This window comes from Carettochelys insculpta, chromosome 16, assembly GCF_033958435.1.
Source record: "Carettochelys insculpta isolate YL-2023 chromosome 16, ASM3395843v1, whole genome shotgun sequence".
Taxonomy (NCBI): domain Eukaryota; kingdom Metazoa; phylum Chordata; order Testudines; family Carettochelyidae; genus Carettochelys; species Carettochelys insculpta.
This window is the reverse complement of record NC_134152.1, coordinates 18,826,960-18,842,438: the sequence shown is the minus strand read 5'-3', so window position 1 is coordinate 18,842,438 and position 15,479 is coordinate 18,826,960. Positions and strand designations below refer to the sequence as shown.

General features: G+C 39.6%; 1 protein-coding gene across 4 annotated transcripts in view; it reads left to right on the top strand.

Moving 5' to 3' along the window:
- Positions 1–13,307, top strand: part of MARF1 (meiosis regulator and mRNA stability factor 1) — a 40,615-nt gene extending 27,308 nt beyond the window's left edge. For 2 of the 4 annotated variants that reach the window (XM_075011293.1, XM_075011295.1), the window contains exons 17-27: positions 26–246; positions 1,319–1,461; positions 2,917–3,050; positions 3,725–3,927; positions 4,507–4,734; positions 5,134–5,364; positions 5,545–5,757; positions 6,948–7,008; positions 7,109–7,249; positions 9,344–9,514; positions 10,818–13,307. In XM_075011293.1, coding sequence (XP_074867394.1) covers positions 26–246; positions 1,319–1,461; positions 2,917–3,050; positions 3,725–3,927; positions 4,507–4,734; positions 5,134–5,364; positions 5,545–5,757; positions 6,948–7,008; positions 7,109–7,249; positions 9,344–9,514; positions 10,818–11,035 — 1,964 coding nt within the window. In that variant the 3' untranslated portion in view covers positions 11,036–13,307. The remainder of the gene's footprint in view (positions 1–25; positions 247–1,318; positions 1,462–2,916; positions 3,051–3,724; positions 3,928–4,506; positions 4,735–5,133; positions 5,365–5,544; positions 5,758–6,947; positions 7,009–7,108; positions 7,250–9,343; positions 9,515–10,817) is intronic. The other 2 variants (XM_075011296.1, XM_075011294.1) reach the window with 2 other exon arrangements.
- Positions 13,308–15,479: the final 2,172 nt, after the last annotated feature.

Sequence of the window (15,479 nt, the reverse complement as noted above, 5' to 3'; positions counted from 1 at the left end):
TTAAAACAAAACATTCTCCTTCTAGATCCTTGGCTTTTACGTTCGAAGAGTCCCGTAGGTAACCCACAGCTTATTCAGTTCAGCAGAGAAGTGATAGATTTACTGAAAAGCCAGCCATCTTGTATCATGCCTGTCAGTAAATTCATCCCAACATATCATCATCACTTTGCGAAGCAGTGCCGTGTGTCTGACTATGGGTATTCCAAATTAATGGAGTTACTGGAAGCAGTGCCTCATGTATTGCAAGTGAGTTCAGTGTCACATTTTTTATTTTCATCGCCTGGATATTCACAGCTTGAATCAGCTGAGTTCACAAATGTAGCAGTTTTTGGTACAGAATGTTTTTATCAACTATCTTGTCATGTTTTATGAGGCAGAGGGCTGTACCTAGGATTCAGTTGTTTCATGTAGGGGGTGATAACCAGACAGCTATTACTGTGTCTTCAGAACTTATAAATCTATGCAAAGTTCTCCTAAATCTAACTTTCATAGATTCCAAGACCACATGGAGAAATTACGATCTAGTCCAGGGGTTGTTGATGAGCGGATGCCATTCATGAGGGCTAGTACCTCGTGAGCCGCCTGACACATTGTTTACCTGTTCAAAAGTATGGTAGCTGTGGGAAGCAGTCGTCCAACCTACACCTCTTCCTGCAGTTCCCATGGATGTGAATGGCACACTATGGCCAACAGCTAAATCTCTTTACTAAGCTAAATATATAGTGGTAGTCTCATGTTTGAACACCTTGGGCCTATGTTGTTACTCTTGAAATCTCCTCTTTATCTTCATGCTAGTGGTATTTTTTTCAGCCATGGGATAACACTCACCGGCATTTAGATGGACCAGTACATCAGTATTACTAGTTGTGAGAGGCTGAAATTGAGTAGTCTTGATTTTTTTGTTTTGTTTTTTTTTTTTTTTGTTTAGTTGAAGTAATACTATTTAAGTGATTTGGACACAGGTAGTTTTTTTAGCACCATAGGTTTGTTAACATTCCCTGGTGTTAGGGGAAGCATACTGTTATGATCTTACAACAACCACCACTAAATCACTTGTACAGGAGGTGTTGCAGTTCTCTTGGAGAATGTGGTTGTCCTTTCCTAATGAACCATGTTTTGTTATGGAAGAGATATTCAGAAAGGTAGCCTCTCAGTCGTGCATTAAGAATCTCTTATGACAGTCTGCTGCTATTTATTTTTAAATAGCACTTAACGTAATTTACTTGGGGAAGGGGCTGCAAGAGATCATAAGTGATCAATGCTGAGAAGTCACTGCTTGGCTTTTATGCTGACAAGAGATTTGTTGCTTATGTTCTAGATTCTTGGCATGGGCTCTAAACGCTTGTTAACCCTAACATACAGGGCCCAAGTAAAACGTTTCACTCAGGACTTACTGAAACTTCTCAAATCCCAGGCCAGTAAACAAGTTATTGTGAGAGAATTCTTACAGGCTTATCACTGGTAAGTTTGTTTTTTGTCTTTAATGAAACATTGGGCATCTGTTGTCCACATTTGCATGCAACTTTTTTTTTAAGTGTAGTCTAAGAGGGAGTTGGCTGCCAGAATTCTAATACAGACACATGACACTAAATTAAAACAAAAAAGCAGTCAAGTAGCACTTTAAAGACTAACAATAATTTGTTAGGGCAACGAAGGGTCCTGTGGCACCTTATAGACTAACAAAAAAGTTTAGAGCATGAGCTTTCGTGAGTTAACTCACTTCTTCAGATGCACTTCTTCAGCATCTGAAGAAGTGAGTTAACTCACGAAAGCTCATGCTCTAAACTTTTCTGTTAGTCTATAAGGTGCCACAGGACCCTTCGTTGCTCTACAGATCCAGACTAACACGGCTACCCCTCTAATAATTTGTTAGGTGAGCTTTCGTGGGATAGACCCACTTCTTTAGACTATAGCCATACCAGAACAGACTCAATATTTAAGGCACAGAGAACCAAAAACAGTAATCAACGAGGACAAATCAGAAAAAAATGATCAAGGTGAGCAAATCAGAGTGTAGAAGGGCAGAAGGAGCCAGGGGAGGAGGTGTCAAGAATTAGTCTTGGACTGCAGTTGGGAGATTTGCTCTTCCAAACTGTGGCAGCAGCAGCAGCAGCACCATTATGATACTGAACCATCTGAGCTTTGTAATTGAAGGCAAAATTGCGTGACAGCCAGTGTGGTTGCCAAAACAATGTGTGCTATGAGTTTAAGCATTTGGGGATCCATGCTGCAGCATTCCAGCGCACAGGAGATGGCGTGATCTCCAGTTCGTTGTCGCGTGGTTACTGGTGCGCTGACTTCTGGGACAGTGCTTAGTATTCTGGGATTCAAACATGAAACACCACAAGTAACGTGGGCTAAAGCACTGTGGGATAGGTACCCACCATGCACTACTCACACTGTCAAACTTGCACAGGGCCTTGGGGACACGGAGACTCAACACAGAAGAAAGATGGGTCGAATTTCAAGACACTTAATTCAAATTCATAATATTGAGGTTAAATAATTGATTTCATTAACAGTCAAATGTATCTCATAGTGTAACTGAAGCCTTAGTTGGCAGAATCTTTCTGAAATCAATCTCAGCATGTTGTTTTCCCTACTGTGAAGTCAGGAGGTCATGAGATCATAGGACATGAAGTTATAAATGAGAAATATGCCATGTTTGCTTGTTTTTAGATGGTCTTGTAGAAGGTTGATCTGTTTTTATTCTAAACTATTATATAAAGTTCTGGTGTAGTGCAATAATGTTCTTAATGCTTTTTTTTTTTTTTTTTTTTTTTTTTGAATTATTCAAGTCGGTCTGAAGCACCCAATAGTTTGTTTATGCAGCTAACTTTTTCACGTTTAATTGCCATATATAGAATACATAAACTCTCTGGAATTGCTTTACAATTTTGTTCTTAAATTGTTCAGGTGTTTCTCTAAAGATTGGGATGTTACTGACTATGGAGTGTGTGAGTTGGCAGATATAATATCAGAAATTCCAGAAACAACAATCTGTCTGTCTCAGCAAGACAATGAAATGGTCATTTGTATCCCCAAAAGAGGTATGTCAGTATTCATTTTGATCTGTTAAAATAATAATTTATTAATTTATAAAATGATATTCTGCCTTCCCTATTGCCAGTATATTTTGTGTTCTCACATAGTTTCAAATTAACTCATTGGGTAAAGCAAGTTGTAATACAAATGTAAAATTTAAGATGACCATCTCATTTGCGACATGTACAGAAGAAAACCACCCAAATTATGCCATTATATTATCATAATCCCATGACTGAGAGGTAACTATGTATATTCCTAGCCTTTTAAAAAGCAAAATTTCTGTAATGGATTAAATGGAATGTTATGCTACTAGTGTTACATTTTGTATTCCTTTTACTAAGTAATACTGAGGGTAGTCAAACCTTTTGTGCAAGATGACTAAATGGGGAGAAGTTGAAGTATGAGGTAATTTTAAAAAAAACTTGCTGAATAAACACTGTACAGTGATTGCTACGTGATCACGTATTTAGCTTATGAAATAATTAAAGATGACAGAGACCTTCTGCTGTATTGGCACACTTTCCAACCACAAAGAAAAAAGAGATTAATTTTTGTGGCTGATACAAATCTTAAAAATAAACTGATTTTGAAGCCCTGTATTTTCTTTGTATACCTTTTCTTGATTTGTAAGCTATTTCATAACTGTTCCCTTCGTTTTAATGTCTTTCACTTTTAGAACGTACCCAGGAAGAAATTGAAAGGACAAAGCAATTCTCCAAGGAGGTAGTTGACTTGGTGCGTCATCAACCCCATTTCCGAATGCCCTTTAATAAATTTATTCCTTCTTACCACCACCACTTCGGTCGTCAGTGCAAACTTGCTTATTATGGGTTTACCAAACTACTTGAACTATTTGAAGCAATACCAGATGTCTTGCAAGTAAGTTCTAGAAATTCGAGTATAGTTCAGCATTTTTCAGATCACACCTGTATACGTGGTATTCTTTATATCATCAGGATCTATTTCCAGGTAGATTAACTTGACTAGGAGTTGTGAATTACATATCTGCCTGCACTTCTAACTTTTGTGATTGTACTTGGTTAGTTATATTTACTATTTTTCATAGACCATAAAAAGTTTTCTTAAAGGGGTGCTATCAGGTTAAAGGGTATTTTTTTAGATTTAAGTTGTAAGCTGGAATGATTTGAAATTGAATTTTAAAAAACTAATTGACAACAAATCATATATCCTTTTTTCTGAATCAGTTTAGACAGAGACCAAATTCAATAGCTTAAGCAAGACTTACTTGATTCTCTCTTGAGGAACATCTGTTATTTCTGCTTGCTTTCATGTGGATGCCTTCTGCAAAGTAACTGAATTCTTATGTAAAACACACTTCTATAAATATCTAATAGCCTTTACTGAATGTTACTTGCAAACTGGATTTTCTGGTCAGGTTACGTAAATAGCTTCATTAAGAAAGCATAACTTGACTTTTGTTTCCATCCCCACCCCCAGGTATTAGAATGTGGAGAGGAAAAAATTCTGACACTGACAGAGGTGGAACGGGTCAAAGCTTTAGCAGCCCAGTTTGTTAAACTCCTGCGCTCCCAGAAAGACAACTGCGTCATGATGGCTGATTTACTTACAGAGTACAATAAAACGTTTGGTTACACATTGCGCCTTCATGACTATGATGTCAGCTCAGTTCTAGCTTTAACGCAAAAACTTTGTCATGTTGTAAAGGTAAACATTTTTAGTATGGTCTTCAAAAGCCAGGATTTCATGGGTTTGTAGGACCAAGGATAATCCTTTTGTCTTATCTTTTCTAAAATGTCAAGATTGCAAGTTCAATTTTTATTTTCATTGGGGTTCCCCTTCCTTTTGAATTTCCTTAATGTTTTACTTCGAAAACTGGTACTTTTTCTGATGGGCGGCGGGAAAATACATGGACCTGTAAACAGTTTTGTCCAGTGGGGCACCAGAGAGTATAAACATCTGTGTATAGCAGTCTTTTTTCTTTTACATTTAGATTATCGACTGGAAAATGTTTTGTTGGGTGTTTTTTAGATACAAACAATACCCATTTTGTAGAACCCAGTGTCATTCATTTTTCTTCTCTCTTTTAATATGAACATTTTTCAGGTTGCTGAGACAGAATCTGGTAAACAGATACAGCTGATAAATAGAAAGTCTCTGCGTACTCTGACTGCACAACTACTGGTATTGATGATGTCTTGGGATGAAACCACTTTTCTTTCTGTTGACCAGCTTAAAAGTCATTATGAAACTGTCCACAGTGCTCCCCTTAATCCATGTGAATATGGATTTATGACCTTAACTGAGCTCCTGAAGAGTCTGCCTTACTTGGTTGAGGTATGGAAGCTACTAGGAATACTGATTTGCTTGTTTTTGTTTAGAACTATATTTAAAACTGATACTTATTTGGCTTTAGTTGTAATTCAGTCTGTGGTGCTTGCTTGTGCTTTTGAAGGATATTACTGTGACTAACAGACACATACATTAGTATGGTAACATTTCTTTGCTTTTGCACAGGTTTTTACCAATGATGTGGCAGAGGAATGTGTGAAACTTACAAACCTTTATTTGTTTGCAAAGAATGTGAGGTCCTTGCTTCACACTTACCACTATCAGCAAATCTTCCTACACGAGTTCCCAACAGCATATACCAAGTATACGGGAGAAGTGCTGCAGCCCAAAATATATGGATATCATAGTTTAGAAGAGCTCTTGGGAGCAATTCCACAGGTCTGAAAAACTATTACTGAGTCATAATCATAAATTCAGATTCCTGATTGGCACGCTTAATTTAAACACATTATGCAACCAGAATTCTGCTTCATATGCTGTATGATCCGTTGCTATAGTCACAAGGAAGTTCATGCTAAATATTACATATTTTAAACCATCCATTTTACTGAACTGGACTCATCAATAGAAAACCATAATCACTCAGTGTGTTCATTGTTGGAATCAAATGAATACATACATAAATAAAAGTGCAGTGAAAACTCCATAAAAACATCCCTTATTTATGGACCAAAAATGTTGCTAATATCCACCAGATGAAAATTGACTCTTCCTATATATGCTGAAGAGCAGGGATGGGTAATAATTTTTGATTGGGGGTGCACTCCAATATTTTGGTAAATGGTCAAGTGCCACACTTTTCTATAGAGGGAATAGCAGGGTCTGGGGTGGAGGTTGGGTGCAGAAAGTCCCTCAGGGTAGAGGACTGAGGTGCAGGATAGGGTGTGAATCTCTCAGCTCCCCTTGACCAGTTTCTCTTTCTTATTGGTTTTCTGCCAATAGGAGCTGAGAGATTTTGCTGGCGGGAGGGCACGGAGGCAGCATACAAGGCTTTCCCTACTCTGCAGCACAGAGCTACAGGGAGCAGCCAGCTGCAGAGCTACAGGGAGCAGCCACAGGAGCAGCCATGGGCTGGATCTTGCCCACCCCTGAGAAACAAAATGTATTTTAGTTGCTGAGTTGCAGATGTATTGTGCCTAGTTTACCTGACAATGTCCCAGCAGCCATGTAACTTTGAAGCCTTAGTGCAAATCTAAAAGGCATAGGAATTCCACATATTTAATTCCAGTGTGGCATCTCAGATGCCAGGCGGTTGGTTTATACATTCTAGGATCTAAAAAATCTTCAGCCATAAGCTTTTCAAATAAACTAATCTTGTTTTTTTTCTTTGAGGGTAGTTCACAGTATTATGTCAATTTGTTTCAGACAGCGTGTCTTGATTTAAAAAAAAAAAAGTGTTCAGAGCAAGGCCGTTAAATCAGCAGTCTAATTTTGAGTTAGCTTGCTTTCCTTTGGACATTTTCTCTGTGTGAGAGAAGTTGGGGGGGGGGGGCGGGGGGGTTGTATCTATTAGGTATTGATGTCAGTGTAAATGGTGCTTGTTACACTGAACTTTTTCTTATGAATAGGTGGTCTGGATCAAAGGACATGGGCATAAGAGGATTGTAGTACTAAAGAATGACATGAAAAGTAAGTAAGCCAGTTGAACTCTGTACGCTAACAATCATGCTAAAGTTAACTAATGTCTTTTTAGGGGTGATCAGTGATACATGAATTTGCCTTTTTGAAGCTCGTTTTAGCTCACCCAGTTTTTCCCCTGCTGATCATGTGGATGATCATGGAAATCAACTTGATGACAATAATGGACACATTATGGAGATCCTAGGATCCACTGCATCAATGGAATTAAAACTAGGAACACCTACTGATGGTAATGCAAATTTAATATATATATAATAAAGTTGTTCCGTCTGTGCAGAAATACACTGAAAGCAAAGCAGCATGGGAAAAGAACTGTGTGACCTAGTTATTTGAAATAAACATTTGTGATATAAGATGTTTAAAGATACCAGCCTTTTTCACCAAAGTCTATAGGTACATTTCTGTTTATGTAAGGAGGAGCCTGTTCCTGTGAGCTCCCAAGGTTTGCTCTTCCAAGTTGCTGAAAATCTTTTTCAGAGGAGTTCCCTTGGTTTGCCTTCAACTTCCACTGAAGTGAAGGGAGTTGAGAGAGATTAAATGAAAATGAGTGTGGCCCATTGGGGGATTCCACTAGGAGAGTAGAGGACTGTACTTTGGTGCAGCTATATTATTTTTGCATATTATATGCATGTTAGCTCTCCCTCACTTCTGCTGTTGCTGCTACAGACAGTAGTAGTTCTGTCAATAGTCTTTTTCCAGTTGTGGCCAGTCAGGAGCCTGTGCCCTTGTCGCAAAGACCTTGCCATGGTTACAAACTCCTTTTGTTACCTCAGTGCTGTATTACTGTAATAGAATGGCCCTCGAGACAGAAGTTCTAGTTGATGTTAGGAGGAAATACACTAGAACTCTGATTTGCAAACTTTTCCTGGTGATCCAGTTGAAGAAAATTGATGCCCATGACTCAATGGAGCTGGGGACGAGGGGCATGGGAGGGGGCTCTGTGCAGAGGCAGGAGGTTTGGAGTGTGATAGGAAGCGTCAGGTCTCTGGGTTGGGGTGCAGGCTCTGGGCTGGGGCACATAGCTGGGGAGCCAGGTTTTGTCTTGGAGCTCCCAGTCAGCGTCACAGCAGGGATGCAGAGGCTGGCTTTTTCTCCAGACTGTGCTGCACCTGGCACCACCCATCAGCAGGTCTGGCTCCTAGTCAGAGGCATGCAGGTGTTGCTCCCCCAGCTACTGTTGGCTAGGAATGTGGAGGCAGCATTCAGAGCCCGTTGGCCCCCTGCCTAGGAGCCAGATTTGCTGGCTGCTTCTGGAGTGCACAGTATCTGAACAGGTAGGGAGTGATTCCCCTTGTAGTTTTCAATGTATGGATCATGACCCCACTTTAGCTGGACACCAGGGTTCCTGGGTACTGAGCAAAGTGACTCAGGGTCTAAGCTCCATGACTGAGCACTGAGTCATGACTTAAAGTTTGAAAAATACTGTGCTAGGACCATCTCTTTGAGGAGTAGAATGGAGCGTCGTGAACTTTGCTACCAGTTCAGGGTATGTCTACACTATGGAGACGATGCTGGCATAGCTGCATTGCTATAGATATGCTGATACATAACCCTATAGTGTAGACATCTTACACTGATGGAAGGGGTTTATCTGCCTCCCTGAGCCACAGTGGAAGCCTTCTCACAACACAGCTGTGCCTACACTGTGAGCTAGGTCAGTGTAGCTGTGTCGGTCGGGGTATGGATTTTTCACACCTGTGCAAGGGTGACATAGCTACATCCATATCTTATGTGTAGGCAAGGTCTTGTTCAAGTTAAATATATTCTTTAAGATCTTATCTGGTTAAGTACTGTCTCTGTAAGATGACATGTCCTCCTTCGGTGGTTAAGATCTTGGTATCTATACGTTGCTCCCTTGTCTCTCTCTCTCAGGCTCTAAGCTTGCAACTGTCAGGTCATGTTACAAACCACTTTCCCCAACACACACCTGTTGTTTCAGGCTGGGAGCTGAACATATTTCTGTGTGACAAGTATCAGAGGGGTAGCCATGTTAGTCTGTATCTGCGAAAACAATAAGAAGTCCTGTGGCATCTTATAGGCTAACAGATTTATCAGAGCATAAGCTTTCATGGGCAAAGACCTGCTTCGTCAGATGCATCTGACAAGCTGTGTCTTTGCCCACAAAAGCTTATGCTGCAATATATCTGTTAAGCCTGTAAGGGGCCACAGGACTTCGTTATATTTCAGTGTGGGTTTTGTCTATAAATCCCCTTGGAGTATTTGAGCTACATACTTGGAGTTTACCAGCTATTGAAATATTTACTATGGCCTTCAAATATTTTAAAATTGGTGATATTTTTGAAAGATCATCTTATTTTTGCAGTTTCTAATCAAACTGAACAAGAACTCCTTTGCCTCGCAAATACATCACCTGTTGACCTCTTGTGTGAACCAGTTCCTTCCTGCCTACCATCCCCACAACTCACACCTGATCCAGTCATTCTTGAGTCTGCAGACCTCATTCAGTTTGAGGAACGCATTCCACCACTCTCTGGTAAGAGTGAATAGCCATAGGCGAATATCTGAAGGCTAGGTCTGTTTATGGTGATATGTAGAGTACAGACAGTGCATGCCAGCTAGCATGGGTCTAAGTAAATGTGTAGGTGGGACACAGCTTAGGCAAACAGTGTCCTGGGTACTTGACTTTCTAAGGTATATACAGTAAACCCTCAATTATAGGGACCCCGATTTAGCGGACTTCGGGAACAAGGGACATCTGTCAGCCCCCCTGTTGTTCCTGAAGCCCTCTGGGGGCCGTAAAATCCTAAATCCGCCCCCTGCCCCACCCAAAAAAAGTAAGGCGACTTATGAGGGCCACTGCTGCGGCTGGAGGGGTTCTTAATTCCATCCACTGCAGTCTGCCACGGCTGAGTCCTCCGCCAGGGGCTAGACTGCTGCTGGAGCCACCATGTGCTCCTCCCACCAGGGGTGGGCATGTTGGCACTTGCATATGTGCCCCACCCCTGGTGGGAGGAGCATGTGGCAGCTTCACACAGGAGCATGTGGCAGCTCGTTTGAGGCTGCAACGGAGTATCACCTGCTGCGGTGGTGGAGCACCCCCAGCTGTGACAGCTCTGGCTCTAGCGGTTCTGGTGAGTCAGCCGGGGGGTGGGGGTGGGGGTGGGGGGGGGGGGCGGAATGGGAACAATAACTGGAGCTGGAGGAACCTGGGGGGGTGCTAGGGCAAAAATAAACCCTCAGATTCAGTGGACTTCTGGGTTTAACGGACACCCCTCCCTCCAATAAGTCCATTAACTCGAGGGTTTATCGTACTCTGTGCAGCTCCCTGCTGCTTAAATAGTACCTCCCTTGACCGTGCTGCTGCTTCTAGCAGCACGGCGTCCCATTGCCTTCCTGCTTGCACAGCTCAGAAAGAGGTGTTCCATCTGATTCTCTGTGCTTTACAAACAATTAATACAGTGCTCTAGTGAGCTAAATTCAGAATTCACAGGAATCGCTTCACCCATCATTAAAATGCAGCCATCATTACATGGCAATATTTTAGCAACCTGTAGGAATGGTTTAACGGTACTTTTACAGTACATCACATGCCATATTTGGTATGCTGTTGTCTTTTGTGAATTAGACCCATTTTTCATGTAATTGGAGGCATAAATAGCTATTGCTACAGCCAAACAGCAGCAGAGCGGCGCCTGAATGCTGTGCTTTTTAAATCTGCTAGTCTCACTTCCCTCCAGGAAGAACTCTATCAAATGATTTTCTTGCATAACCATGAAAGAATTTGGTTTTGAAAGTAAGATATTTATACATAATTTAGTTGTCCATATTTATTTTAGAGATAATGATTCTAACAGAAGAAGAAAAAAACAGAATTGTTACAACAGTAACAAAAGAGAGCTTGAGCTGTGCCACAGAGAATTCTTCAGTGCCTCCCCATCAGTCTTCTGAAATTCAGCTAAGCAAGGAAGCAATGGACAGCCCAGCCAAAAAGCAACACAAAAACAAAGTGAAACTGGCAGCAAACTTTTCACTTGCACCTGTAACTAAGCTTTAAATTTTCTTCTATTGTGAAAGACAAATACTGTTGGACTCTGCACAAAAATATAGCTATTTGGTAGCCCTTATCTATTTTAAGAAGAAGGCCTAGAAGTCACTTAATTGATATTTAGATGCATTCCGTGAAGATTTTTGTTCTTTTTACACTGAACACGGCTGTCAACATGGCAAACTCTTTTTATTTTGGTAAAACTTCCAGCATTCATTAAATTATTCTGAACAAGTTTTATTTTCCCCCATAAACCAATGGTGTTCAGGTGTAGCAAAATGTAAATTCAACTGAAGTGGAATGGATTTTATTTTCTTTAAGCCTCATTGGTGGTGTAATCCTACATGTAGCATAATATATTCTATAGACTGTTGCTTACTGATTGTTTCAGGCGGTATTAATAAAATGCATGATCTGTCTTTAAAAGCCTGTAAAGGAATTTTAACCATTACGGATCGGAATGATAAGCGTGGTGGGTTTTGACTGCGAAAAGGAGGGGAAGCTTGTGTTACGTGCAGCTTCAGGTGATTTGTAATTGCATTGTAATGCCTTTCATGGAAAAATGTCTGTAGAAGAATATGTGGATTTATTGCAAAATTTGTTTTAAATGTTTTGTGAAACTTTCAGTTCCACTGAGGAGCTTTCTAGGAAGTTGAGGATGTTTTAAGCTTCCCTTTTATGTTTAGTTTCAGTTGGATGTGGATTGGGTTAAGGAAAAAAGATTGTCTTGGTGTTGTCATGAGTTTAAAGTAAAATTAAGACACTTTCGTGTGTCTAGGTTACTAGGAAGGTTCCAGTACTTCTAAAATATGCATTTAATGCATAAATGATGGAGCATAGAACGGGTGATGTAAAGTGCTAGAAGATGGAAGATGTTGATGCTGTTTCTACTTGCAAGGAAAGTTCTAGCGGTGTGTGGAAATGCCAAGGTTATTCTGCTTAACCTTGTTTTCAATTTTTTTAAGCATGTGTAGTAAATGGGAAGCTTACTCTTCATCTCACTGTCTTTTTAACTGTGTCTGTTTTTATTCTAATATTTACTTCTCCTGCTGGGAGCTTTTTTCAGTTTTTTTGTGGTATGCTGTGTTGGCTTTTGGAAAGAACAGCCTTTGGAAGGGAGGTAAACCAGTGTGAACTATCTTATTTCTAGTTGGCTGAAATGTCCTGTGAGTGAGGCCTTATACCCATTTTGGGTAAACTTGGCATTTACAATGGGTTGTATTTGCCAAGCAGACTAAATTTCTTGTAAAACTGAAAGAACGTATACGTAAGGTTTTCCACTGGTGGAATGGTTTCTTTTTGAGATTGTGTTTTGTAACATATGAGAGAGAGAGAGATAAAAGTGGGCTCAGATTTCATAGCCAACAGTTGAAAATGTCACGAAATAATGGCTATAGACAGAATTTTACAAGTCAGATTTTGTTAAAAAATCTTTTAAATATAGCCAGTTATTACCAGTACTAAACCTATAGCCATTTTGAATACAGGGAAACGCTCAAGTTTTTCTGGGCATTATGGCACAGTGTTTGAGTCCTTATTAAGCTTCTACAGACATAGTGTTATAGAAAACAAAAACAAAATATACATTTTTTTAGAATGCTTTTAATAATTTCATGAGTTAAATGTAATAACATCTTATCACCTTACATAGATTTTGTAAGGTTAACGCTGATCATTTAGATCCTTGTTTCAGTAATGTGTGCAAAAAATTGTAAAACTGTATTTTCATGTGATGCAATTACAAGTCATCCAAAGTGCTACCAGATTGTTGATGCTATGGAGGCAATATTGAGGTACAATGCTGTACAATGTTTATATGAATGTGGTGGTTGTACCATTTATGGAGGTCAGCATATATATGTATTTTCGATTTTTGCGTAATTCTGATTAAATTGCTGTTGGAAAGTAATAAAATAAATTTTGGGGAAGTTATGTTCATAGGGTAAAAAAATTGCCAATTGAATTGCAATATATTTTTTTATCCAAAGAGTTACTAGAATGATGTGACTTACTGATTCAATACAGTTAAGACCATGACATTGTGTAATTTACAAATTAATTGTACTAATGTAGATTAATGTCTGTTTTAAAAAAGTGTCACCGAAGACCTCGACTTATGTGCAAACATTCTTCTCAAGGTGGGATGGGGGAAGAAAAATGTTTTCATATTTTGTTGGACACTTTTTTTTTTTTTTGTGGCTCAAGTGCTGTTTTGTGTGTTGGGACCAAACAGTTGTCAATAAAATTTTCAAGCAAGCATATAACTCTTGAGTTTCTTATCTAAGAATGGGTAGATATCTTAGAATTCTTGTTTACTGTTTTACCTCAGGTCACACCAAGTTCAGTCATCCAAGCAAAGTAAAGGAGAAAAACATTTTTTTCTAGAAAAACCTAAATTAAAACAGACCTGCCCATGAAATTCGTTAAAATTCCAATAACGCAATTTAAATATACTCTTTGCAGTTTTTGAAGAACATACCAGAAGTCCTGAAATTTTACTAGTCTGAATTTTAAAAAACATATTTTGCTTTTAATGAAACCTACTCGAGCACTTGCTTGTATATGACATAGCCTTTGTCCCATATGTAATAGGTCTTGAATGAATAAGTAGTACCTTCAATAGGTAAGTGAGCAATTTAATTGCAACTACTTAAATCAAGATTATTGGCAAACCTTGTTTACCATGGTAGTATATACAAGATTGATGCAATTAATTATTACCCCTAAATGGGGGAGAAATAAAGATAAGTAGAAGAAAGAGGATTCCCTAAAACTGCTGTTAAATATTTTAAGTAAAAATGCAACTGCTGTTCCATAATTAGTCACAGTGCCTCTTCTAATTGTACATGTTTTCACGGGATGCCCAAATAAAATCATGGACACAATTCAACATGTAACTTAACTTCAGCAGACAAATGTTGATTTTTTTGTTGTTGTTGTTGATTTTTATCTTTTCATCACTTCCTTTATTTTGTTTTTCCCTTGGTTGCAATCTCATTGCTTACTAAATGTCCTTTAATAGAATCTCTGTATAAAAGCTGTAGTCTATAAATTGAATAAGTGAGCAACTGGATGTGTTTGAGAAAAATATAAATTGCTAAATTTTCCCACCTTACATCTTACAAGAGTGTTAGGTGCAATATGAAGTAGGTTTTAGTCTTTTTGGTTTCATGTAACTTGATTCTGTTGGACTAGTTGGGAGTCGGGGAGTAAAAATACAAAGGGACATTGGGGAACAATCTAGGAATGAAATCTAGTTTGTAAATGAACACTGAAGCACAATGAGGTGAAAAATCAAATTTGCACCTGAGGGTAAGTATGTGGTGGTCAACAAGTGATATGCAAATGATCATGAAATTCCTACCTCTTGGAAGAAGAGGTTATAATTGGGGTGTTGCATACTTTATTGCTGCTGTAGACTGCATTGTACATGCCAAGAGCTCATTGCATTGCTCCATTTTCCTCTTCACCCTCCCATGCAATTTTATTTAAGAAATTTCCCCTCCCATTACTCATTCAAGGGTCTCTGTATTCCCTCTCCCAGTCAACATTTTGAAATATTGAAACATGGAGGTACACATACCTCATAGAACTGGAAGGGACCATGAGAAGTCATAAAGGTCCTGGTGTGAGTGCAGGGGACTGGACTATCACCATCTCACAGGTTTTTTAACCTTAAAACGCCCCTTCAAGAGGGGAACTCTCAATCCTGGGTTTACAAGGGCAATGCTCTAAGCACTGAGTTATCCCTCCCATGAAAAAGCAGGGAATTGCTTTCCTTTCCCTATCTCCTCTCTGCAAATTAGCCTTTTTTCCTTTCATCACCCCTTCTACTGCCTGACTCCCTTCTTTACAAGGGCTGTCGACACTACGAGATAAGTGTCTGTCCTCCCTGTAAATTCCATTAGCTTGAGTAACTTGATGGGTGTAGTGTTCAGTTCAAGTTTAAAACTCTGAAGGAAGGGTAGTGAGGATGCACCATGTCTTTTAAATTGAATTCATTAGCCTCCACAGATGTCCGCTCTGGCCTCTTCCATCTCTAATGCTCTCAGGTGCAGAGGAATTAGGCAACAGGGCGACTTACAATTTGGCACCTGGAAGTGTTAAGGGTGTTTCACTAAAAGTTATTTTTCAATATGGAGTCCCCAGTGGGATCCATCTTTAAAATGGCGTATGGAAAAATCGCTGAGTCATTATGCTTCTCAGAAAAGGGCATGAACTAAAGGTAGGGGAAAAAAGGGCACCACATGGTATAAATCTGCCTAGAGACAAGAAGCTATCAGAGGAGGTGACCCAGCCTGCTCCGGGCTCACTCGCTCTGCCTCCCCAGCTTTGAGCTGGAGGAAGAGGAGACCCCCTGGTGGCTAGGGTGAAACACTCCTACTGTAGAATAGGGAATGTAGAGACCTTGTAGGCTAGGAGCCTTATTCAGTTTTAAGTTTAAGATAAAGAC